This window comes from Mesocricetus auratus, unplaced genomic scaffold, assembly GCF_017639785.1.
Source record: "Mesocricetus auratus isolate SY011 unplaced genomic scaffold, BCM_Maur_2.0 Super-Scaffold_100009, whole genome shotgun sequence".
NCBI lineage: Eukaryota > Metazoa > Chordata > Mammalia > Rodentia > Cricetidae > Mesocricetus > Mesocricetus auratus.
Window position 1 is genome coordinate 64,995,496 of NW_024429193.1, and position 25,768 is coordinate 65,021,263.

A 25,768-nucleotide genomic window follows, 5' to 3' on the forward strand; every position below is an offset into this window, starting at 1 on the left:
AATTGCTGAAGATAGCAAGACTCTATCTTCAAACAATAACAAGGGTGCTGGAGAGATGGCTCAGCAGTTAGGAGCACTGGCGGCTCTTCCAGAGGACCCACATGGCAGCTCACTCTAATTATCTGACACCCTCACACAGACATACGTGCAGGCAAAACACCAATGCACATAAAATAAAAATAAGTAAGTTATTAAAACAATAACAACACAACACAAAAATAAAGAAAAAAGCTAAAAGAGGACTAGGGGTGTGACTACTCCCAATTGCCTAACATGCGCACGATCTTAGGCTAATCTTCAATACTGCAAAAATTAATTGAATTAGTCAACCTTAACTGCTGTGACAGTTAATTAGAGGAATGTGAGTAAAATATTTAGCAGGTGCTCATTATTATCACTACCAGCCAAAGAACAAACTCCAGGAGCTATATGGGAGAAACCTATAGGAACTAGAGCCATGGAGCTGAGCCCCAGGAGCCGCCTGCCTCAAATCACTCATCAACTACGTATTGAGCACCTACTTAATGCAAGACCTATTGCTATGCCACATGTGCTCAAGGACCTGAGTTCTGTCCTTGACACCAGAGGGACAAAACAAATCTCATTGTATGTAGGATGCTAGATGCTGTAGGGTATTTGAAGATGAATCACACTTCTTGCCTTCCAAGTGCCTACAATTTCATTTTTTCACCTCAGGTAAAGACAGAGTTTTCCCATCCCCTGGTCTCAATAAAAGAAATCTGGATAGAAATTTGTGTTTCAAGAAGGAAGCTTTTATTAGGGGGAGTGGGGTTCTTCCTGGCCCTGCCCAGCAGGCCATGCTGGACTCCCACTCCAACAAGCAAGCTTTACTTCTTCTGGATTTCCAAGGCTTTCTCCTTCCTGATTTCCTTCGCCAGTTCCCCAATCAGTCTCCAGTACTCGCTGAACTTCAGCTCCGAGTCCTGGTTCACATCCAAGCTCTTCATCTTCTCATCTAGAGAGCCCACGTCCTAGAAGACATAAAAGGGTTAGAAACTAGGGCTCTTGAGGCAGGGAAAGCCGGAAGAACCATCAGGTACTTCCCTCAGTGATGCCTGCCCTAAGGATGAGGCTATAGACCTGGGACTGCACTGCCTGAGGTCCCATATCCAAGGGACACCAGCAGACACTGTGGCTGAGCATAAACTGCCTCTCTCCTTTATATTACTGCCACTGCTGCTCATTTGCATCATCCTGACATCTCAACTTAGTCACCACCGGGTAGGTCAGAGGAGTAGTAAAAACACTGGGTTATGTTTTTCTAGGGTGCTCTTGACAAAGTATCTCATGGCTATAAAACCAGAAGATACTGTAAGCCTGCCTTCGTGATGAAAGGATTTGTTGCCAGATAAACAATTACAACCATAAGTGTATGGTAGGGTGATGGGTGTCAGATTGAAGGATGTTCCACATGGAGCTTGATTCTCAACATTGAGGGGTTTCTGGAGGGGGGGTGGGTTAGATTCATTCATTTTATTTTATGTGCATTTTGCCAACATGTGGTATGCATATGTATGTACTATCTCGTTCAACATGATCCTTTCACTGTCAAGTACACAGCTTAAGTTTGTTTACCAAGACAGGAAAAGACAGAGTAGATCTTCAATAAGTTGAAGTACATCACCAGTCCAACAAAAAAGGCATAAGCCTGTCTAGCAGATGAGAAACTTAAACCTCAGAAAGGCCAGGTAGTGGCATCAAGCATAGATGAACAGTTAGACTTGTACTTGAATCCAGGTTGCTTTTTCCTCTTTTGTTTTTTAAAAAGAACGTTAACCAGTTAGAAAATATAAAGAGAGACTGGGTGGTGGTGGCACTTGCCTTTAATCCCAGCACTCCAGAGGCAGAGGCAGGTAGGTCTCTCTGAGTTCAAGACCAGCCTGATCTGCAGAGCTAGATCCAGGACAGTCAGCCAGGGCTACACAAAGAAATCCTGTCTCGAAAAACAAAACAAAACAAAAGAAGAAACCAAGAAAATATAAAGAGAAATCCTATTTAATATATATTTTTAATAGTGAAGCAGCACGTATACATAAATGTCACAATTAAGCCTCCCTTAAGAAAACTACAGACTGGGAAAACAACTCAGTTGCCAGAGTGTTGGCCTAGCATATGCACAAAGCCTGGGGTTCTGTCCACAGCACCACATAAACCAGGTGTGACGGCCCAGGCTGCAAGCCCAGCCTCAGGGGGCAGACACAGCACCTCCTGTTATTGAACTCTTTTCAACATTAAAAAATGCTATGGGCTGGGTATAGTGTCAAATGCCTGGAATCCTCATCAGGAAGGAGGGCAAGACAAGTGGACCACTGTAAATTCAAGGCCAGCTTGGTACAGTGAGTTCCAGATCAGTCAAAACTACATAATTATAATCAAATAAATTAATAAAATGCCTTGAAACTTCTGAAAAATAAGAATTTAAACCAAGCAGTGGAGGCTCACACCTTTAATCCTAGCACTGGGGAGGCAGAAGTAGGTGAATCTCTGTGAGTTCGAAGTCAGCCTGGTTTACAGATCAAGTTTCAAGACAGGTAGGGCTACACAGACACAGAGAAACCCTGTCTCAGGAGATAAAAAGAAAAGAATTTAAATAAATGCATATAGGTTGTAGTGCCCTTGTAATCCCAGCATTTAGGAAGCTGAGGCAAGCCGGGTGATGGTGGTGCACGCCTTTAATCCCAGCACTCGGGAGGCAGAGGCAGGCGGATCTCTGTGAGTTCGAGGCCAGGCTGGACCGATAGCCTCCGAAACAATACAGAGAAACCCTGTCTCGTAAAAACCAAAAAAAAAAAAAAAAAAAAAAGGAAGCTGAGGCAAGATGACTGCTGTGAGTTGGATATCAATCTGTTTTAAGAGTGGGAGGTAAAAACCAGTTTGAGAATACACAGTAAGGGGAAAAATATGTGTCTCAATATTTTTAAGGGGGCTGGTGAAATGGGAGATACTCATCATGTTCCAAGACAGCTAGGGCTACATAGAGAAACCCTGTGTCAAAAGTAAAAAATAAGAAGGAAAAAAGAGAAAAGAAACAAACTAGAAGGGTGGCGCATGCCTTTAATCCCAGTACTTAGGAGGCAGGTGGATCTCTGAGTTCAAGGCCAGCCTGTGGTGTCCACCTTTAACACTTGGGAGGAAGAGGCAGGAGGATCTCAAGTTCAAGACCAGCCTGGGACATACAGAGGGACTCTGTCTCAAAAAATAAAATAAAACAAAGAAAACAACGGGGCTGGAGAGTTGGCTCAGTGGTTAAGAGCACTGGCTAATCTTCCAAGGGGGGTCTGGGTTCAATCCTTAGCACCCACATGACTGCTAACAACAGTCTGTAACTATAGTTCCAGGGGGTCTGATGCCCTCTTCCAGCCCCCACCAACACTGTACACACATGGTGCACAGATAGGCACGCAGGCAAAACACCCATCCACATCAAATAAAAAATAACTATTAAAAATAAATAAGCGAAAGATTTCTGTTTCAATGGCACTCCCAAGAACATCTTGAACTTTCTAAAACCTTCCTGACTTTCTGCAAGAAATGTGACAAGCATGAACCCTTCTATTGTGGGATATTCTGATCGCCCTCTGACATTCCCAAGACTTCCCAGGAAAGTTATACCCTGAATCAGGGGGCAGAACCACTGACTAGCTGACCGGAATTGACCATAGAGAAGCCAGACATCAAGAGGAAACAGGAGGTGCAAAATGGAAGAGAGGTAATGCCAAGTAGCAGAACATAGATTAATATAAATGGGCTAATTTAAGTTGTAAGAGCTAGTGGGACCAGCCTAAGATAATGACCAAGCTTTTATTATTAAAGAAGTCTCCATGTCATTGCTTGGCTGGCAGGACAGAAAAGAACTCTTTATACCCCACAAAGTGACACAATACAGAAGAGCAAGGATTCTCTGTGTGCTTGGGGAAAGTGGCCCTGTGACAGGCTACAGTGGGCACACTAAGTCTACTTTCCTCAAAAAGGCTAAATTACCCCGAGTTCACTAAGGCTTGAGAGTTGAGCCTACTGCGGATATGAGAGGATACTGGCTCTTAAAAGCGATGAAAGCATTTTGAACTGGAAGGTGAAAAGAAGAGAAAGGGCCAAGTAATCGAGCTTTAAGCTGATCTTGTTATGAATTCCAGCACATTGTAAACTAATACAAATGATCCAGAAAAAAGGAAAATGTGACATGCAGCGGGAAAAAGGAACAAGACTTCTAAGCAGGTGAGAGGGAATGGAATCCAGGACACCAGCAGAGAGCTGGCCTTAGAGGCATGGACAGATCATTTGTGAGGAATGGGAGGAAGGCACAGTGTAAGCTGACCCAGTAGATGATCTGGGGACAGGGGAAGCACATAAAATCCTCTTGATTGCTTATTTTTGAAGTGAGTTAATTTCTCAGTGACAAGGAGAATGTGGAAACAGGTATTGGAATCTGAGGAAGGAAAAGTTGTGTCCTAACCATTCAAAGTAAAATACAGACTTGCTCAGCATTGCCAAGGGTTCCTTTGGAGTTTGTGAAACTAGTCAACCCGGCTGTGTGTTCCTCTAGTAGACTAGCTCTCCACGTGCAGACACAGGTGGTGGATTTAGGCAGAAATGTAGGTCTGTGGGGGTCCTGACTGACAGCAGAGAGACAGGATCAGGGGGTTTGCAAGCATGGTTATAATGATGCATCTTAGAACATGAACTAAACAAGAAGAGCCATGAGGAGATGAAGCTGACGGGTGGAAATGAAAACAGAGCAGTCACCCGGTGATGGTGGTGCACACCTTTAATCCCAGCACTCAGGAGGCAGAAGCAGGCAGACCTCTGTGAGTTCAAGGCCAGCCTGGTCTACAGAGCAAGCTCCAGGACAGCCAGGGCTACACAAAGAAACCCTGTCTCGAAAAACGGAAATGAAAAGGAAAAGAAAAAAGCAACCACACAAATGTGTGGCTTCAAACAGTAGTGTATTCCTTTAATCCTACCACTCACTGTAATTCCAGTCCCGGGGGATCTGATGCCCTTTTCTGACCTCGGCAGGCACCAGGATGAATGTGCTACATGTGCACACAAAATAATAAATCCGTTAAAAAATAACACAAAAACAAGAAGTGGAATAACAGAGGGTGACCAGACAAAAGGAGGTTGAGGAGGTTTTGAAAGCCTCCAGTTAGCACATTTTTGGCTAATGAAGCACATACAGTTAAATCAGACTGAGATGGCTACTGAAACGGGGACTGTTGAACAGAACAATGAGGTGCAACATGATCGATCTTTAGAAGAGAGATAAAGGGAATTGGTTTTGTTTGGTTTTGGTTAGTGTTTTCTCTGTTTCCCTGTCATTCACGGAACTTGTACTGTAGAGCAGACTGGAGGTGAACTCAGAAATCTGCCTGCCCCTGAGTGCTAGGATTAAAGGTGTGTGCCACTATGGCCAGGCGGTCTCTATTTCCCTTTCCAGAACCCACATGGCAGTTCACAATCACCTGTAACTCCATTTTCAGACGACCTGATGATGCCCTCTTCTGGTTTCTGTGGGCACTAAGCACACAGACTCACATGCAAGCGAAACACCCATACATATAAAGTGAAAGTGAAAAAAATATCAATTCCTATTCATGTTGGGACTGGTGGGATGCACCTATAATTCAGAACTTGTGAAGTAGCAACAGGAGAATCAGGACTTTGAGGACAACCTTTGCTGGGCATGGTAGCACAGTCCCAGAACTTGAAAAGCTGAGGCAGGCTAAGCCAGCCTGGACTAAATAGCAAATTCCAGCCAAGACTACACAGTGAGACCCTATCTCAAAAAAAAAAAAAATCCATATTCACACACTCTTTTTTGTTGTTTTTCGAGACAGTGTTTCTCTGTGGAGCCCTGACTGTTCTGGAACTCGATCTGTAGACCAGGTTGACCTCAAACTCAAAGATCCGACTACCTCGTCCTCCCAAGTGCTGGGACTAAAGGCATGAGCTACCACAACCAGCCATATTCGCACACTCTTATGTGACTGTGAATTTTCATAAAGGATTAAAATAAACTGCTAACAGACTAGAATAGCATACAAACTCAGAGTCAATACATTAGAACCCCCAATCACATCTCCCTGTATTGAGGAGATGCCCATAGGTAATGGAAGTAATCACAGAAGCTCTCCATAGACCTGGGTACACTGAGAATATATAGCTCACTATGACTTTATGTGGTGTTTGTTGAGAAAGGGTCTCCCTAAGCTGGTTTTAAATTCCTGATCCTTCTGCCTCAGCCTCCTGAGTGCTGGGATTAGACTTACAGGCAGACAGCACCATTCTTGGGTGTAGTTTTATTTTTGTTAAGCCTCCTTCTAGCTCTTACCATCTGTAAATCTCTGGGAATCCACCTCTGGGTCCAGTAATATGTTGAGAAAATGAGACTGGAGAGACACAGGCAGACTCAAGTACTCAGCAATACTGCTTGACAGGAGAATAGAGCTCAATAACACATTCCCATTTGCACCATCACAGCATCCTTGCTCGTCTAGTTTTTACACACACACAGAGAAAACACAGAACACCTACACACGCAGTCACTCACATTTTTTCTGCCACATTATCTATTCAGTGTCATCACCTGGCATTCATAGACAGTCTCAGTCCCAGAAACCTCTACCAACCTTTAGCAAATGAGGCAACTGCTCCGTGACCAGTTCCTTAAACTCGTTGGTGCTCAGGCTGCCTTTCCGTCCTTCCCGCCCTGCAAAGGCGAAGAAAGTGGTAACCACGGTCTCAATGGCTGCCTCCAGTTCTGTCAGCTGTTCCTCTGCCATTAGTACCGCGAAGTAGGAGCTGATGTCCTCACAGACTGACCTGATGGGGCAGAAAGAGACCAAGAGAGTTAGGGATCCGAGCATGGGTAAGGTGGCTGCCTAAAAGTGTGGGAAAGATGAAAGGGTCCAGAATGGGCAAGTACTGTAGTTGAGGTTCGCTTCCAGAGATGATTTTTCTCTGACTCTCATGTCTGTGTGTCCTTTTTAAGGGTCTGTCTTTGGGATGCACCTGCATTGGTCCCTCCATATGGCGACCACTCTACCTTTGAGGGTGTTTTGTTTTGTTTTTTGGAGTCTTCTGGTGTGGTAACATCCCGGGTGGGGTCTCCGTCCTAATGGCCCTTTCTCGTTGTCACTCCCTGTCTTAGGGTCAGGAAGTTGTTTGTCTCCAATGCTTATTTATGTTGAGACCAGAGTCTCTCCTAGTAGAGAAGCCTAGGGTTGGCGAAGGCCCAATTGAGGTCAGGTCTGGCTCAATCGGGGCTAGACCCATCTTCTCTGCCCCATACTCTACCTCTTCTAATGGGGTCGAAGGGTGCTGAGCACCAGACCCCACCGACCTTCCCCACTCCTGTCCATGGTTGACAAGGTCCAGAAAGGGACTCTTCAAACTCCTCAAGCCCACAGTGCCGTCAGGGCTCCAGGAAGGGAAGAAACACGCCTACTCACTCACCCCCCTCATTTCTGTCCACCCACCCGCATAGTCCTGCAAAGACCTTCGCCTGCTTTCCTAAAGCCACTTCCTGAATCTCTGCCTGAACCAGCTTGGAAGAAGGAACCTGGTAGCTGATAAAGAAAAGAAAGTCTCCGGCCTCTCTGCAGAGTCAGAGAGAGCAACTCACCCGGGAAAGGAGATGGGATGGGATGCAGCGAGCCGAGCTAGAGCCTCAAAGCTGAAGTTTTTAAGCACCAGGGACGGAGAGAGCCACTCCCAAGTCCGAAGTGTCAAGTTTCCGCCTCCGCTGATTCGGAAAAGCCGGGACCGCCCCTGCTGTCACTAGTCATCCCAACGTTGCGCCACGCGACCAGACAGAGCCTGCTCAGGAGGGACCTTAGGGTCCCATCCCTCCCAATTATGGGGACTAATCAGGAGTCTGTCAGGGGGCGCTGCTACTGCTGTTTGGAAAAATTAAAAACACTTGAGAAATTCAGCGCTGGAAAGCCCAGTCTGAGAAACCAGAGACCCTGCAAAAGACCTTTCAGTCCAAGGGCACTCGGAAAGCCCCAGGCTGAGGCCCCTATAATGGAACCCCAATTGAAATTCTTCCCTGAGTTCCGAGACCGAAGCCCCTCACGGAGGCGCAGTGGCTAAGCACCCCTGGACAGAATCCTCCCCTTCCCCTGCTCAGCGCGCACCGCGGCACCCTTCCCAGGACTTCTCTTCCACCTCCTTCCTGCTGGGCTAGGGGAGGGGGTGCAACAAATAACGGAAAGAAACATAGGGCAGCCTGTTCCCGCCCGGGAGACAGAGGGCGCCTCTGTCCACTTCTGGCCCCTTGCCCTTCGTGGTGTCATTTGTGAAGGGGTGGAGCCGGTGGGGAGGAGGATCGTCTGGGAAGGACGGCTAAAGACAGGTCTCCCCAAACCGCTCCAGGTGCCACATTTGCAGCCTGCCTGTCTGTCTGTCGAGAACCTGCTCCCACTTCAGGCCCAGGCCAACCGTGAGTACCCTACCCTGACTAGCATAGATTCCTGGCTTGGCCAGCCTGGGGGAAAGGGGTTCTCGAAAAGACCCCAAGAGCCCTGGAGGGTCTGGCAAGGGACTGGGAGGAATCAGTCAAGGGAGAGGGGAGTTTGGGATCTAGGGGAGATGAGGTTTGGAGAGCAGTGAGAGGAGGTGAGGTAAGTTCAGAGAACTAGGAGCTCGGTGAATAAAGATGCCACCAGACATTCCTACACAGAACCCTGTGCCTCCTGCCAGGTACCCCAGTCTCTAGGTGTCCAGAGGAAGGAGAGACAGCCCTGCTCCTTTAGGGTAAGAATTAGAAAGGCTGCTCCTGCCCCCTCTCTAGCCTCAGTCCCTGCCACAGATCCCAGGTTAGTCTAGAGCAGCAGCTCATACGCCATGTGATATCATGAAGAAGGGGGTCTGTGGCACTGTGCCCTGTCCCATCTCTGCCTTCTCAAGAACTCCTCCTTATCCCTTTTTTCAGTCCTGACCCCCACGTCTCTCTCCTCAATTTTTCCCCTCTCTGTTTCCCCACTGTTGCACCCCTAGGGCCTCCCTTTCATAAAATTCCAAGCTGCTGGAGGGCTCCAGGCACACCTCCGGGTGCCCCTCATAGATGAGGATGGTAACTGAGCCACCCAGATTCCTCCCTTGAGCACCTCTTATCCCTTTCATCAGCAGGTCTTGGGTTCTATCTCCCCCTGTCTCTGTGACAACTGCTTCTTGTGACTGGAGTTCAGGTGACAGTCACAAGGGCTCCATTGAAGTGCTGGGATGACATCTAATCAGGACCTATTGTCCAGGACACCCAGTGGTGAGGAAGGAGGAGGACACCTGAGCTGAGACACCTGAGCTGCTGCCCCCAGACTATGGAGAGCGTGACCCTCCCGGAGCCACAGGACTGGGGCCCCCTTGCATGCAGCTCCTTCTCAATAGATGTCCCATTCTTCTGCGCTTGCTCAGCCCCTTGGGCTCAGATGACCCAATGCACTCAGTCCTTTACCTAACCCAACAGCCCCATTCTGACCCCACTGTAGCTGCAGAGACAGCGGGCCTGAGGCAGGAATGGACAGCATCAGGGACAATGCCTTCAGGTTAGCTCCCTGGTTAGAAGCTGTCTCCAAGGAAAAAACCTCAGACATTTCCCTCGCCCTTCCTTCTGCCTACCTGATGCACAGGGGTGGTTTTGTAGAAGATATGAGTAGAACAGAAGGTTGGGGAAGCACACTCCGGAGAAGCCAAAATGACATACTGAGAGGAGAGGGGAGTCAGGCATGGTAGCTCAGACCAGTAATCCCAGCACATGGAGACAGGACTGCCCACAAGTTGAGGGCCAGCCTGAGCTAGTTCCAGGACAGCATAGGCTATAGAATGTGACCCTGATATAAATAAATACATCCCAAGTACAAAAAAATGGGGATATAGCCAATTGCCCTGGGCTTAATCTTCGATGCCTAAGGAGGAAGGGCCATGCTGCCAACAGACAGGAAGTTCCAAACCAGTGAGGCTCCCTCCCCAACAACTCTTGAGTCTCCCACTCTGACTGCCTACCCACAAAGGTACCAGACTTCTTCCTGGAGTGGGCAGTAGAGACCTCAGCTCACTTACTACTAAGAGCAAAGTTTGACTGTGACAGGCCTGGAAGGTAAAAATAGAGCTAGAAGGCTGCTTGGTCCTGTGTCCACCCATGCCTGCCCCACCCCACCCCACCCCTGCCCAGGCAGCCAGGAGCCAGCCACAGCTGTTTCAGGCTTAACGACAGCCCAGTTCCTATTGCTGTTTCCATGCCCATCCCTGACTCCCTCTAGAGAGACCCAGGACGATGGATTGGATTTAAGTGTGCTAGGGTTTCCCCCACATTGCAAAATCCCAATGAAAGGTAAAGAACAAGGGTGCCCACCTTGTACCTATTTGAGCTGTGAAACCAGGATCAAGTCTGAGGATTCCCTTACCCAGACTCCAGATATCCTGAACCTGGTTTACAATTTACTTCCGTCTTTGTGGGGGTGGGTAGGTGTGCTGCAGAAATGGGCTCTGAGCTGGAGACTGCCATGGAAACCCTCATCAACGTGTTCCATGCCCATTCGGGCAAGGAAGGGGACAAATACAAGCTGAGCAAGAAGGAGCTGAAAGACCTGCTACAAACGGAACTCTCTGGCTTCCTGGATGTGAGCAGAGGGTTGAGGCACAGGGGGGAGGAAGGGGATGGGAGCCCCTGCTATATCTATCCCTGCCTCACCCTGAGCTCAGTCCAGCCATCTTCCTCTTCCATTCTTTCGTTTGTTTTTAGTTTTCGAGACAGGGTTTCTCTGTGTAACAGCCCTAGCTGTCCTGGATCCTCTTCACCTCTTAACTAGGTTTTTCCAGGTTTTCTTAATGCCTCCCTGGAAAAGTCAAAATGCCCTAGTTTACAGACCGCCTGTCAATACTAAGCTCTGAAGATTTACCAATAACATTACCCACTGCATAGAATGGAGTCATGACCAGGCTTTGGTGGTGCATGCCTTTAATCCCAGGATTCAAGAGGCAGAGGCAGTTGGTCCTATCCCAACTAGATGATGGGACAGACTTAGTAGACTTCCTAGGGGAAGCCTTACCCTCCATGGAGCCGATGGGAGGAAGGCAGAGTGGAGGGAGTAGGAGGAAAGGACTGAGACGGAACCGGGATTAGAATGTAAAAAATAAATTAATAAAAAAAATCCAGGGGAAAAAAAAAGAGGCAGAGGCAGGTAGATCTCTGTGAGTTTGAAGTCAGCCTAGGCTACAAAGTGAGTTCCGGACAGCCAGAACTATACAGAGAAGTCCTGTCTCCACAACCCCCCCCCAAAAAAGACTATGAACTCAAAGAAATACAGAGCCTTAGAATTGTGGAGATTAGGCCAGGTGGTGGTGGTGCACGCCTTTAATCCCAGCACTCCGGAGGCAGAGGCAGGCAGATCTCTGTGAGTTCGAGACCAGCCTGCTCTACAAGAGCTAGCTCCAGGACAGCCTCCAAAGCCACAGAGAAATCCTTTCACGAAAAACCAAAAAAAGAAAAAATTGTGGAGATTAGTCCTCTGGAGTCACATGGCTTCTCTAGGTAGGTGGCACTTGAGCCATAGGTTTCCATGGAAGTTTGTAGATAAATTAAGACATTGTAAGAGGCATCCCCATGAAAAGAATCACGGGAAGAAGGGTGGAAAGTATGCTCAGTAGCTTCCTTTGACTGGAGGATGCAGAGAAGCAGGAGACAGATGCTGGCAGCCACCACATACAAACCTCCAGCTTTGTTAGGCTTCACTGAAGCTGTGGCCCTGCTACTTTGTTGCTGCATAACTTTTGTTTATACCCCAACTGTCAATTTGTTTCTTCTCTGCAATGCAAGCAGTGGAAATGCCTCCCACATTATTTGCTTCAGTGTTAAACACAGGCTTGGTGGCACCCATCTCTAATACTGGCACTGACAAGGCAGACTGAGGAAGACCTTGGGTTCCAGGCCAGCCTGGGTCAAGTGACAAAAACTGGGATTGTTTTTTGAGACAGGATCTCACTATGTAGCCCCAGCCGTCCGTCATGGAACTTGCTCTGTAGACAAGGCTGACCCTGAACTCAAATAGATCCACCGGCTTCTTTCCCCACTGAGTGCTGGGGTTAAAGGCATCTATCACTGCGCCGTAAAGTCATCATGGGTGTTTTGTTTTGGTTTTTTGTGGGTGGTGTTGAGACAGGGTTTCTTTGTGTAGAACAGGCTGGTGGCCTTGGCATCTGCCTCCCAAGCGCTGAGACTAAAGGTGTGTGCCACCACCTCAAGGCTCTCTCTCTCTCTCTCTCTCTCTCTCTCTCTCTCTCTGTCTCTGTCTCTGTCTCTGTCTCTGTCTCTCTCTGTCTCTCTCTGTCTCTCTGTCTCTCTCTCTCGTGTTTATTATTAAAACAAAGTCTGTCAGGTTCCTAGTGTAGCATTTGTCACATTGTAGACAATCATGTATGACAACTGATATTAGTATTAACTCTGCTAGGCTCTGCACCCAACAGGAGCTCACCATTCTTCAGTGCTGTAGAAGATTCCCATAAATATTATTCTCTCACTTGCTCACTTCTGCCTCCTCAACCACTGTGCAGGCTCTAACTTAGGGACATAAATTTCCATCTCCTCCCTCCATAGGTCCAGAAGGATGCAGATGCTGTGGACATGGTAATGAAGGAACTGGATGAAAATGGAGATGGGGAGGTGGACTTCCAGGAGTATGTCGTGCTGGTGGCTGCTCTCACGGTGGCTTGTAACAACTTCTTCTGGGAGAACAGTTGAGCACTTGGCCCTAACCGGCAGTGTCCTCCTACTTGACCTGATCAGACTTCCCCTTTATCCTGCTTTCTCCTTACCCCATCTACGCCTCATGTCCCCATCCTTGCCCGGTCCCATACCAAGGGCACAAGAGTGTCGGTCCAGGTCTGCCATTCACTCTAATAAAGGCTTCCCTCACTAGCTGTCAACGTCTGTCTCCTCTGGGTCAGGATATGTGTGAAGTATGGGTGCTCACTCCAGACACTCCTTGTCTTGGAGAGTTTATGTGGTTAGATCTTACTTAAGGAACACTCAAGACCCAAAAGTGTAGGTGTCCAGAGTTTTAACTGAAACTGAAGTGTCACTGGCTTCTCAGGGACTTGTATAAGTGATTTTGAGTTCCAAGCCAGCCCATGCTACATAGCCAGATCCTGTCTCCAAAAACAAAAACAAACAAGCCATCAAAAAACTGAATAGCTGGGCGGTGGTGGCGCACAGCCTTAATCCCAGCATTCGGGAGGCAGAGACAGATGGATCTCTGTGAGTTCAAGGCCAGCCTGGTCTACAGAGCGAGTTCCAGGACAGGTTCCAAAGCTACAGAGAAACCCTGCCTTGAAAACAAACAAAAAATCATAGCACTCAGAAGGCAGAGGCAGGTGGATCTTTGTGAGTTCAAAGACAGCCTGGTCAACACAAAGAAACCCTGTCTCAAAAACACACACACAAAACCAAATACCTATACATCGCAAATAGGGATGAGAAGTCCAGAGCAAATCACCCAGGCTCTGATGTCCTAACAAAAACATGTTAGAGTTGTCTTTAGTTTAGTGATGAGGGAATAACAATACAAACACTGCTTTCAATCAAACCTAAGCTGGTCTTTGCAAACCAGAAAACCCCTTCAAAGTGGGGCATAAGCTCGTCCAGAAAGTAGTCTAGAAGGTACCCTAGCGATTAAGGCCACTGACGGCGCCCTGATGCGGAGCACTCCGGCTAACTGTGGGAACCTCCGCCAAAGTCCCGTAGATCTGCCTGCGATCCCAGCGCCGGCCGAAGCGCCCACTTGCCACGCCCCTAGCTGCGCGCGCAATGACGCAAGTCCGCCGGCGCCATTTTAGCCGGTCACGCCGCACTGGTGGGCCTGGCAGCCATTTTGTTTGGGACACCAAGCGGGAGTTGGCGGCGCCGGCTGTGGTGGCACAGACGAGAGGCAGGGAAGGGCAGGCCTGACGAGCGGGAGGATCGGCCGGCTAGACACCCAGCCCACAACGAGTGAGCTCCGCACCATACCGTCTAAGCGTCTCACCCAACCGCCCAGCTAAGTTCACCCCAGCGGTCCCCCGTCAGCTCAGGTTCGGCCGGCCCCCGGCCCGCCCGCCCGCCGCAGCCGTGGTGGCAGCCCCGGGAGGAGCGCTGGCGTCCGTCTCCTTCGGTGAGTTTCCGTGTGAAAGCAGAGGCGGCGGCGCGGGCGGGCGGCAGGTGTGGACGGCGCTGCGGGGCGCGGAGGCCGGGGAGGGGGCGGAGCCGGGGGGCGGAGGCTGAGCCGGAACCGCGGCGGGCGAGCCGGCCGGCCGGCGGGACTGTTGGTGCGGGTTTGGGCGGCTGGTGTGGTTGCGGCGGTTCGGTCTGGGCTTTCCGGTCCTGGGCCTTGAACCCGGCGCCTTGGACGAGCGCCCTACGCCCGGGCCCCGGCACCCCCCGGAGTAGTGTTTGACGGGGACAACAACGGAAATGAGCAACTGACCCAAGTGGGGGTCTCGAAAAGCTTAGAGGGCGGGATGGGAGGTTAAATAGATGAGCGCTACAGAATTGAGCGGCAGCTCTGGGTGTTTGCTTTTTGCGGCACCGAAATTGAACCCAAAATCCTGATTTGGCTAGACAAGCGCTCCGACCTAATGTCCCCAACCTTTTTTTTTTTTTTTTTTTTTTTTGCTGTAGCTTGAGACAGGGCCTCTCAAGTAACCTAGGCTCGCCTTGATCTTCTGCCATCAAGTCTGGCTATGGTGAAATTTTGTAGAGTGCTCTTGACAGAGCTCTCAGAATACCCATTTGGAAAGCCTTCTCTGTCTTTACCCTGCCGTATCTTACTAGAACTCCACTTGGATTTGTGAGGATCTTTTGAAACTAGGCATTTCTTTCATTTGATGGCGGTGGGGGGAGAAACCGTACCTCACAGTGTCACAGTGTAACCCGCCGTGGCCTCAGCCTGTTACACCATTCTCCTGCTGTGGGTTTCATTAGTGCTAGTCACTCTACCACTGACTATATTCCCAGATCCTGCATTTACCCTGATGCATGACTTTCAGTTTTCTGTAGACATCTAAGATGTACCTAGATGCTCCTAACCCCAGTGGCTGTTCCCCAGTCCTCATGGCCAGATTGTAGTTTAATTGGCTTGGGTCCAGACATCAAGGTAAAAATTCATGTTCCTTGGCTAAAATCAGTCTAGTTTGAAAGGACTATTCTATATTGAAAGCCAGGCTCCTAGGCTTTGGCTACATCTGATTCTATCATTTTGTAGACTTTAGCAGACATTCTCCATACTGGGGTTTTTGACATTTTAATAAATTGCGATAACTGTGATATAAACATATTCTTAAAATGAATTTTAATGTGGACAACAGTTTGTAATATAGGCCTTTCATTGGTTTATGCTTTGCTCCTTGTGAAAATGTAATCTTCAGCTGGTAATTGTGGTACAAGTCTTTAATCCCAGCACCCTGAGGCAGAGCAGGCAGATTTCTATGAGTCCCAGGGCTACACAGGAATCTGGTCTCAAAAAAAAGGAAAGAAAGAAAACGCAGTCTTGATAGTGATTTACTTTACTCATTATGCATGTTGTCCTTTGTAGATTCTCGGGATTTGAAGATGGCTGCACAGTCAGCGCCGAAAGTTGTGCTAAAAAGCACCACCAAGATGTCTCTAAATGAGCGGTGAGGCAGCCAACAGCAACTTCAGCTCCTTCCTAAGAAAACATTACTTAAGTTGGCCCTGGGGTCCAATACACAAAAAACAGTTGTAAGCTAAATAACAGAAGGCTACAGACCTCTGTTCTTAATTGCATCTAATGTGGTACACAAAACAAATTGGGCGGTTGTTTCAAAACCCCTTATCAGTAGATTTTTATATTAAGCTCTCAAATATTTACCTGGTGGGATATACTTTTTTGAAAGACTCCTCACACCCTCCTTTTTTTAAACATTGATACAGGGGTGGTGCAGCATGATGGTATGGTATATCCTGGCTGCAATAGGCTTGCTGCCTAGTCCAAGGCCAGCAGTGTTGTGTCTGGCCTGTAAGAGGCAGGTAGCAAGCCGTGACTATGTCCAAAGGCCCCTGAATGGCATTCTTGGGCCTTGTAAGAGGCACTTGCTTTGCTCCATTTCACTTTCTTCCATTCTGCTTTTAGTTTGCTTTGTTTTGAATTCTTTTGACAGCTGTGTGTTTTCTTCCATTAAACCTAACTCATAACAGAAATGATAGAGTGTCCTCATAGGCTCTTAAGTGGTTGAACTAATTTAACTTTCTCAGAAGTACTGAATTAGAAAAACTGACTATTTGAGACTGAAAAGTTAAAGGCAGTTTTGTTTCTGAGAGTTACATTTATGTGGTGTCTTTCACCATTTTATCGTGTTGCTGCTAGAATTCTTAAGGCATTTTATGTCTGTTCTTGCTTCTAGCGCAGATGTACTTCTCTGTTCATATCTTAAGATGTGTTACATTACCTTTATTCATGTGTTACTAAGTAACGTGCTAGAATGTAGTAAATTTCCATAATGTATTTGTCTGTGTTATTTCAGTGGACTTTGAAAGTGTTCTGGTCCTTCCTCCTGTTTGTCCTTAGGATGAACCTTCACTTCAAAAGATGTAGGCATTTTTGTTTGTCTTTGTAACTGCATCTCTGTCTCTTGTCATCATATTTGCTTAATGCGTGTTTTTCATGCTTTCCACTTCTCTAAGAGCTGTTACCTGAGCCCTTGTTATCACTTTTAATTGTGCTGCACTTGGCTGCATTTCTGAGTTTCTGGTTCTTGCAAGTTTGTGGAAGCAGAGGAGTCTTTAACCCACATCAGCCTTGATCCAAATGTACCACTTTAAAGTTCGTGGGATCTGGAGCTCCTGGTCTAGCAAGCCATGAAAATGCCAATAAGTGTTTTATAATAAAGCTTTTATTTAAACACCCATTCTGTTCGACCTTGAAGCTTTACTAATATGCTGAAGAACAAACAGCCGATGCCAGTGAATATTCGGGCTTCGATGCAGCAGCAGCAGCAGCTAGCCAGTGCCAGAAACAGAAGACTGGCCCAGCAGATGGAGAATAGACCCTCTGTCCAGGCAGCATTAAAACTTAAGCAGGTGAGAGAACGGGTCTTGGCAGTCTATGTCAGGCAATCTACCAAGACTGTCAGGATATAATGGATGAAAGATGGCTCAGGGCAAAAGCTGAAACTTACTTGAACAAATGTTCAAAGAATTCCAGTTTGGGCAGGTACCAATTAAGTAACATTTTTTTTTGTTTTTAAAAAGTTTTGACAATACAGAGAAACCCTGTCTCAAAAAAACAAAAACAAAAGTTTGTTTGTTTGGGGTTTTTTTTGGGGGGGGAACTGGGTTTCTCTCTGTATCCCTGGCTGTCCTAGTACTCCACTCTGTAGACCAGGCTGGTCATGAACTCAGAGATCTGCCTGCCTCAGCTCTCTCCAAATGTCAGGATTAAAAGTCTGTGACACCACCACCAGTTTAAGTAACAGTTAAGTATCTTTCTTCTCTAAGGAGTGTGACACGTCTATAGCCTGTTTGTGTTATCAGTGAGGATTAATTGGTTATTTTCTGGCTATCTATTTACTTTTTTTTTTCTCCAGGGTTTCTCTGTATTGTTTTGGAGCCCATCCTGGAGAGCTCAGACCAGGCTGGCCTTGAACTCAAAGAGATCAGCCTGCCTCTGCCTCCCAAGTGCTGGGATTAAAGGCATGCGCCACTAACTCCCAGCTGACCCTTGCTCTTAAAATATAATTTTTTAAAACCTTTTTCTACAAAGAACCTGTTTAGTCTAGAAGTATTGTTCAATGGTAGAGCACTTGCCTAGCAAGTGCAAGGTCCCCAGGTTCAGTTCTCACATCTTCCCAAAAAACAGGAGAGTAACTTTGTTTTAGTTGCTTTGCTCTCTATAAAAATGATTTACAAACTAGAATAATCTTATTCTTCCTAGTGCAGTGTCTGAATGGCCTTGGTCTAAGGTTTTCATTGCTAAAAACAGCACCTAGAGCAAGCATATAGGATAATCAGATAGTAGTTCTCTTTCACATTTCCAATAAGAGGAATCCTGTTTAGGCCTGAAATAAAACCTGCTCTTTATCATTCGTAGACTTTATATGCAAGTCCGGACAGTGGCTGTGGAAGGATATGTCCAAGCTGTGGCTGGGCGTCCAGAGGGCGGTGCCATGCAACTGTAAGGATTTTAACTGGTAGCACTGCATGGCTGTGCATAGAGTCACCACTTACAACACCCACCCCACTCTGAACTTTTGAGCTCACTGACTGAAAATAAGCAAGGCTTTCTGCTTTGTCTACCTTTCGGCCTTAGAGTGGTTTGATTCATTTGTGACTCCGGAGAGCAATAAGCCATAGGCCCACCGTTTTTCAAGAATAAATAAAAATCATGATATCTCTGATATACTGTGCCAGGTCCTTTGAACAAACTACCCTCTACAGCAGCAACATCCCACCAGCTTCTGCATTGGTGAGGTGTTCTAAATCTGTTCAGTAGTCATATGCCCTGTTAAGAACTTCCAGTGTGGCTAATGCCATGGAGAGGCTAAGGTCAAATGAAGGACAAATGGTGGTTATCTCAGCATGCAGAGGCGTTATAGCTCAAGGCCAACCCAAATTTTGTTTAGTTTTTGGTTTTTACTATTGTGTGGATTTGTGATCAGGGTCTTACTACGTAGCTACTACTAGCCTGGATAGAGCTCTATATGTAGCTCAGAGTGGCCTCAAACTCATAGAAATGTACCTACTTGTGCCTCCAGAGTGCTGGGATTAAGGTATATGCCACCACACCCAGATCAAAAACTAATTTTTTAAGTAAACACATGTGGTTAGTAGCTCCTTGTATTATACAATACAGTTGTAGAGTAAAAACTGAGTAGTACTATCAGTATACATAAGTGTCCAGGTGGGTAGCAACTAAGGATGCAGATGGACTTCACACTGTACAGTTCAGGAGAATGAGTATACTCAGTAATTGAGCACAAGAATGAAGTCGTGACTTCATAATTGTGTGCTAGGGTCTGGAGGTACAGTTCAGTGGTAAAGTATTTGCCTACCATGGGCATGAGTTTCATGCTCAGCAGCACAAAAAATAATTACTGTGCCAGTTGGGGGAGTGGCAAGACAAGTCCAAGTCCTTAGGATTGGTTTCACCTGCCTGTGTCAAGTGTCTAATATTAAGAGCCTTTCTCCTCTAATTGGAAGCATTTTAAGATTTTATGCCAAAAAGTTAATGATAATGTCTCAACATCTTTTTCAGAGCTCTTAATTTAGGGAAAGTGTATATATAAGCATTTGTGTATATATGCCTGTGCCATGAGTGTGTGATGGAGGTGGATTGTGTGCAAGAGACCATTTTCATTCCTATTGACTGCTGTGTGGAGAGCAGAATTGCTAGGGCCCTGGTTGTATTTGAGGGCATATTGTCGCCTTTTCCTTTGAAGAAACCTAACTCTGAGGTGTGATCTTCAGAGTCTTTTGGAGAAACTAGTTATTGAAACTTGGTATCTCTAGTATGTCCTTGTTCTCTGGGTGGCTCTTTGTGGTTAATAGTGTACTTGTTTCCATTTTAGCATGGATTTGGCTGACTCTGTGAAGATACATTTGAATTGTGTGTTTTTTAAGGCCATTCTTATGGTTTAAGGAAACTTGGCAAGGGGAAATGTGGAATTTGCAGATTTTTAAGAAATGTAAGGAAAGGAATGTTGATTTTTGTTTGTTTATTTGCATCTTAAGGTAAAAAGTAAAAATAAAAAGGACCGTCTGGAGATAGATACTCAAAGGGAAGCTGGAGCACACTGGCCTCTTTGACTGAGAAGCCAATCTTGTCTTAAGTCTCAAGAATTCAAGTGAACTTGTAATTTAAGTTTGCCCAGAATGTGATGCCCTTCCAATGGTGTGTGAGTAAGCCTTTGAAAACAGTGTAGCCTCTTGGGCAGGTATGGATGAAGGAATGTCATTATCAACCTGTGACTGAGAAGCAGCAAGTTTACAGCTGCTACTGTGACTTGAGTAGCCACACTAGTAAAGTTATCTGTGCCAGTGCCTGTTGTGGACCATACTGAAGCTTCTTAGAGCTTTTTTCTGGGTCAGAATTGTGCTTTTGTCCATATTTTGAGGTAAAGTCTTGGGTGGGATTCTTCCGTTACCCACAACAGGCTTACACCCTCCACACCAAGTGTCTCACTTGCCTCTTTTGTCCTATACTTTAAAGTGCCAAATCCACTGAATTGCTTTTTTGATCTCAATCCTCTAACGCCTTTTCTTCCAGAAGAGCTTAAAGCAGCGCCTGGGTAAGAGTAACATCCAGGCACGTTTAGGCCGACCCATAGGTACGCTGGCCAGGGGAGCAATTGGAGGAAGAGGCCTACCCATAATCCAGAGAGGCTTGCCCCGAGGAGGACTACGTGGGGGACGTGCCACCAGGACCCTGCTTAGGGGCGGGATGTCGCTCCGAGGTCAGTGTTTGTGTATGACAGCTAGTGGTTAGGCTTTATCCTCTTCCCCTTTCACTTGGGCTGCTTATGGTCATATTTGTTTAGCATCTTTAATCCTAAATTTGTATTAATCTAATTAATAACTTTTGAAATCCCATTTTAGTACTGTTGCATGTGTTTTATTGATATCATTCCTTTTGTGGTAATATGCAATAGTGAGAGGCTATGACCTACATAGCAACAGGTAATCCATGTCATCTCCATTCCATTTGACAACACCTGCTGTTGCTTGAATCAAAGCACATTCAAGTTCTGAAGTAAGTCTAAGAAATGTGTGGTTAGCATGTGCGAGGCCCTGGGTTCAATATCCTCAATACCAAGAGAAAAAATTATGGGTCTTTTGACCTGTTTCATGACTAACCATCTTCCTTCCTGAAGTGAAAAACTATTAATCTGAAAGAGAGGGGACAGTTTGATCCATAGTGCCTACCTATCTGTATCATACTCTTTGGATACTGTTACCTGTTCCCTTTATAAAGTTCTTATCCCTTCAAGAATGTATTAAAAACAGAAATACGTAGTATTTATTTTTAAATCTACCATAATGTCAGGCATCTGGTTGTTAGCTTATTAATGTATGAACTTACATAAATCCCAGCTCTTTTCAAAGATAGCTGTGGTCAGAATTACTGAATCCGATGGATAAGCTGTTTAATCTGTTCACACACACTTTGCAGTTTGCCCCACCCAGACTAAACATTAACTAATTTTCTTATTTAACCCTCACCGCCTTCCTTTGGTTAGAATCTACTTTGTCTCTCTTGGATTTACCTGCATATACATTGTATGCCTCCTCTCCAAGGTCAAAACCTGCTCCGAGGTGGACGAGCCGTAGCTCCCCGAATGGGCTTAAGAAGAGGTGGTGTTCGAGGTCGTGGAGGTCCTGGGAGAGGGGGCCTAGGGCGTGGAGCTATGGGTCGTGGCGGAATCGGTGGTAGAGGTTAGTCAGCTACCAACTTCAGAGAGTAGCTCCCCTTATTTTCCTCCCTTCAAAACTCAGAGCCACCTTTCTGCACAGCTTCAAATCATAGGCAGGCTTGTTTGTTTGTCTTGTTTGTTTTTAGAAACCCTGGCTTGTTTTCTAAATTTACATGCTAATCCAAAATCTGTTAGGATTAAAGGTCAGGTACATTTGCCAGAGCCACGTTTTAGGCATTCTTCCCCAGGTTTTTAGAAATTTAAATTGTTCTATTAAAATGATGTAATGATCAATTTAGGATACAATCTACCTGCTGTTGCCACCGCCATCACCACCACCATTATACACCCATTCCATAGCCTGAAGCCAGTTTAACTTAGATAAGAGAAGTAGAACTGAGATGAGCGAAATGCAGTATAGAACAATTAGCTGTGGTATATGAGGCATTGGGTTCAGTCTTACAAAATAAGAGGGAGATAAACAAAGGTGAAGGATGGAGCTCAGCGGTACAGCACATGCTTAGCCTGCATGGAGACTCTAGACCCAATCCAGCAGCACTGTGAGGTAGTGGGGTGAGACCTGGCACCTGTCGTTGACTCTGAAACCAAGTAAATTAAACATAGGATTTATGAAGAACCAAGATCAAGGTTGAAAGTAAGATGTGTTACTACCAATTAGCCAGCTGACTATTAGTAATCTTACCCTGGTGCCTTGATTCTTGTCTTGTGATCTCATGGGTCAGATTAAGAAAGAGTTTAATGATGGTGGTGTCAGTACCAAATTTCATGGGAGCTTTTCTGACTTAGAGCCTAGTAAGAAACTCCCAACACCTATTGATAGGTTGAGCGTCTTACTCTAGTAAGCTCTGTGGATAATTGTTCTTGTTTTTTCTAAAGTGTGGGACAGGTCTTTATAATCCACAACTTTGATGGTGCTGAAGAATAACTTAGAAAAGAACATGTGATAACAAAGGTTTATTTTCTTCTCTGCCATTACATGTCACTTGGCTTATTGAGTGAAGTACAAGCTTGAATGGGTTTCAGGATTTCCATATTTCCAAGACAATTTCCAGGTTGTCTTTAACATGGTTTCTGGGAAAGACTTCAGAGATTGGAAAGACAAAGGTTGATCTTGAGAAAGCTGAGTGTTTGGTTAGTGAATTGAAATAACTTCTCAGATGATAGTGACCAACCAGTCAGAGAAGTAGCAGCTAAGTTTTTTCTCTAGAATAACTTTTCGGTCTTTGGATACATAAGAGTCTCTTCATTGGGCTTAATAAATTTAGAACAGATGAGATAACACTCCAGAAGGTTAATATAAATACCCTGATTCTCTCTGCCCTTTTTACTGCCTCCTAACTAACTAGGATTATATACAATATGTTTTAATATGAACTTACAGTAAGTCCCAAACTTTAGGTGGTTCTTTGTATTAGGAATCTTTGTTAATCTTTGTTAATATTGTTTAATATTTTTCAGCTAATACTACACACCTATAATCCCAGCAACTGGGAGGCTCTTACTTTGTTTTTGAGACAGGGTCTCCGGTAGCCCTGGCTGGCCTTGAACTTCTGATTCTCCTGCTTTTGCCTCCCAGATGCTAGACTTACAGGTGTTTATGTGGTGGTGAGGATTGAACCCAGGGCTTCGTCCATACTAGACAAGCACCCTACCGACTGAGCTACACTCCTGCCGAGGAGTGCAAGCTTGAGGCTAGCCGGTCTGCATGGCAAGACCCTATCTCAAAGTGGGAGGGGACAGATTTTTTTCTTTGAGTAGCATTTAGGGATGAATACTTAAGAGGGACTCATTGTGTGTGCTTTCCATGTATTGCTTTCTACCCAGTGTGTTTCTTGTTTTTCCAGATTTCTCCTCTTTGCCCTGTCCTTGAGCTTGTCTCAGCTAGGCCCCCAAATGGGGTACTTTTTCTAGGGCCCATCAAACCTATATCTAACTGTCTTCTTTCTTTCTTTCTTTTTCATTTGGTCAGGTCGGGGTATGATAGGTCGGGGAAGAGGGGGCTTTGGAGGCAGAGGCCGAGGTCGTGGCCGAGGGAGAGGTGCCCTCACTCGCCCTGTATTGACCAAGGAGCAGCTGGACAACCAATTGGATGCATACATGTCGAAAACTAAAGGACACCTGGATGCCGAGTTGGATGCCTACATGGCACAGACAGATCCTGAAACCAATGATTGAAGCCTGCCTGCCTGTCTGTCCACCTGTTAGACTCTTGTTTAAGTCACCACATCTATAAAAAGAAAAAATAACCTTGAGAAAACACGAGAAGAACCCTGACTGACGCTGGAAGGACCTATCACATAGGCTGTGGACTTAGCTGCCACCAGTTGGCACATCTAGTCTGTTCCTCTACTTTTTGATACTGTGTTATATGAAACCCTGTTTTCCTTTGATTTGGTTGAGTTTGTTTTGTTGTTTATCCAGTCACCCAGACTTCTGTTTGAGCAGGAATGCATTGGCCTTGTGAGTGAACATTTTTCCAGCCTCTGCCTCACCTGTCATACACTCTGACGTTTTACTATTTCCTCTGTTCATCTTTATGATCCCAAAAAAAGGTTCCCAGAAGGAGCCTGTGTGGTCACTGGGATAGAGTTCTACATCTTCCTTACAGACTTCCTGTTGATAACTAAAACTATAGGTGTGTCTGCTCTGTTGATGGTGAAGGTAGTAAACTGGAAATGCTGGTATTGTTGCTGGGCCAGGAATGGCTTATACATGGTAGCAACTTGGATCTGGTCAAAGTTGGTGCTGCCTCCGTGGACATTACATAAATGGTAGCTGACACGCTGAGTTAGATATGTACAACTCCCACACTAAAATAAGATTTTTTAGCTTTCTTTTTTTGGTTTTGTGTCATGTCCAAGAGGCTTGCCCACATCCGGTATGGAAGAAGCCATTTGGTGTGGCGCATGTGTCAGAAGAAACAAGGGTGGGAGACTGTTTACAAGCTCGCTGCTGGGAAGGGTCGTGTGCTGCTCATTTGCAGTTACCTGTGTTTGTCGGCCAGTCTCGGTCTAATCCACATAACTGGCTTTATTTGACCCTCTTGAAGGTTTAAGTTCATACTTTGTCAGCTGTTCAGTTTCAGTGAAATCTTGTATTTCTGGTTCATTATAACAAACTGTTCTCTCAAATTCAACCCAAGCTTTCTGTTTATTTTTTGGGTTCCTTAAAATACTGTATAACCTTTTTTTTTCTGTGGTGTGTTACTATGTTCCTTTTATAGTTGAAAGTTCTCATGCTAAAATTCTGGGGGTGGCACACACCTTTAATCCCAACACTTAAGAGTCGGAGGCGGGCAGATTTCTCCGAGTTCCAGGACAGTTAGGGCTACGCAAACGCTGTCTCAAAAAACAAGCAATCCAGGGGTGGGGAGGTATATGGCTTTGTAGAAAGTAAAACTTTTGCTCTTTTAATTAAGCACTTAGAATTACCCACCTAGAAAGTATTGGCCCATGGTACTGATTTTTTTTTCTGTTTAAGAGGAAAGATCACAGCCTGCTAACTGGTGTGCATTAAGAGCCAGGAAGGAAATAATGAACATAATCATCTGCACAGAAATCCTTACTTGCTTGAGGTGGAGAGTCTGAAGGACCCAGGGGAGATAAACTTTGGAGTGTAGGAGGCTGGGGCTCGGGTAGATCTCAGCAAAGGGGAATGACCCTGGATCCCCTTCCTACCTCCTGCCACTCCTACCTACCTCAGGAAAAAGTTCAATCCCTACCAGCCTCAGGCCTTCACCCCACCTGCTGTACAAGTTCTCAATGTCTCTCTTAAGGCCTGTTTCCATCTCTGCCGTCTCATTTCATGGTGGACCAGAGAGCAAACCTGAGTCCTGATCAACCTTTGAAACCTCAGTTGCCATCTACTGAGGGCTTGCCTTCCAGAATCAAACAAGGCCTCATTGTGTCACAGAAGTACATGGGTGCCTAAAGAGATCTGACCAGCTGGAGCTTGACTGAAATTTGAAGCTGAGGAAAGTTTAAAGATAGGTGCGAAGAGCCAAGACAAGGGCAAAGGGGTTGTTTGTAATCCAAGCACTCTGGAGACTGAGGCAAGAAGATTACATACAAGTTGAAGCTAGCCTGGGTTACGTGTCAAAAAAAAAAAAAAAGCAGGGTGTTGGTGACACATGCCTTTAATCCCAGGAGGAAGAGGCAGGAGGATCTCTGTGAGTTCAAGACCAGCCTGGTCTACAAGAGCTAGTTCCAGGACAGCCTCCAAAGCCACAGAGAAACCCTGTCTCAAAAAAAAAAAAACCAAAAAAATAAAATAAGAAAAGGCAATATGTGCATTACAGCAGACAGAAATATGTTAAGTATCTTGGAGCCAT

The 25,768-nt window shown here is 45.9% G+C and overlaps 3 protein-coding genes across 10 annotated transcripts; 2 read left to right on the forward strand and 1 right to left on the reverse strand.

The window, feature by feature from the left end:
- Nucleotides 1–751: 751 nt before the first annotated feature.
- Nucleotides 752–8,135, reverse strand: S100a13 (S100 calcium binding protein A13). The gene is made up of 3 exons (XM_005080231.4): nt 7,646–8,135; nt 6,651–6,843; nt 752–992 (listed from the first exon to the last, which is right to left on the reverse strand). Exons 2-3 carry the CDS (start codon nt 6,801–6,803, stop codon nt 849–851), a joined length of 297 nt encoding a protein of 98 aa, XP_005080288.2. The 5' UTR covers nt 6,804–6,843; nt 7,646–8,135; the 3' UTR covers nt 752–848.
- Nucleotides 8,136–8,313: 178 nt separating this feature from the next.
- On the forward strand, nt 8,314–12,942 carry S100a1 (S100 calcium binding protein A1). Its single transcript, XM_005080230.4, has 3 exons — nt 8,314–8,464; nt 10,487–10,640; nt 12,614–12,942. The coding sequence occupies exons 2-3, from the start codon at nt 10,500–10,502 to the stop codon at nt 12,755–12,757; spliced, it is 285 nt and encodes a 94-aa protein (XP_005080287.2). The 5' UTR covers nt 8,314–8,464; nt 10,487–10,499; the 3' UTR covers nt 12,758–12,942.
- An 892-nt stretch (nt 12,943–13,834) lies between these two features.
- On the forward strand, nt 13,835–24,574 carry LOC101827613 (chromatin target of PRMT1). 8 transcript variants are annotated; one of them, XM_021233033.2, is made up of 7 exons: nt 13,838–14,165; nt 15,585–15,666; nt 16,936–17,089; nt 18,099–18,182; nt 20,274–20,460; nt 21,302–21,439; nt 23,408–24,574. In XM_021233033.2, exons 2-7 carry the CDS (start codon nt 15,602–15,604, stop codon nt 23,611–23,613), a joined length of 834 nt encoding a protein of 277 aa, XP_021088692.1. In that variant the 5' UTR covers nt 13,838–14,165; nt 15,585–15,601; the 3' UTR covers nt 23,614–24,574. The 8 variants fall into 8 exon arrangements, with proteins under 8 accessions (XP_040608251.1, XP_021088692.1, XP_040608248.1 ...); XM_040752314.1 differs by having other exon boundaries at nt 20,277–20,460; XM_040752312.1 differs by lacking the exon at nt 13,838–14,165 and adding an exon at nt 15,124–15,146.
- Nucleotides 24,575–25,768: the final 1,194 nt, after the last annotated feature.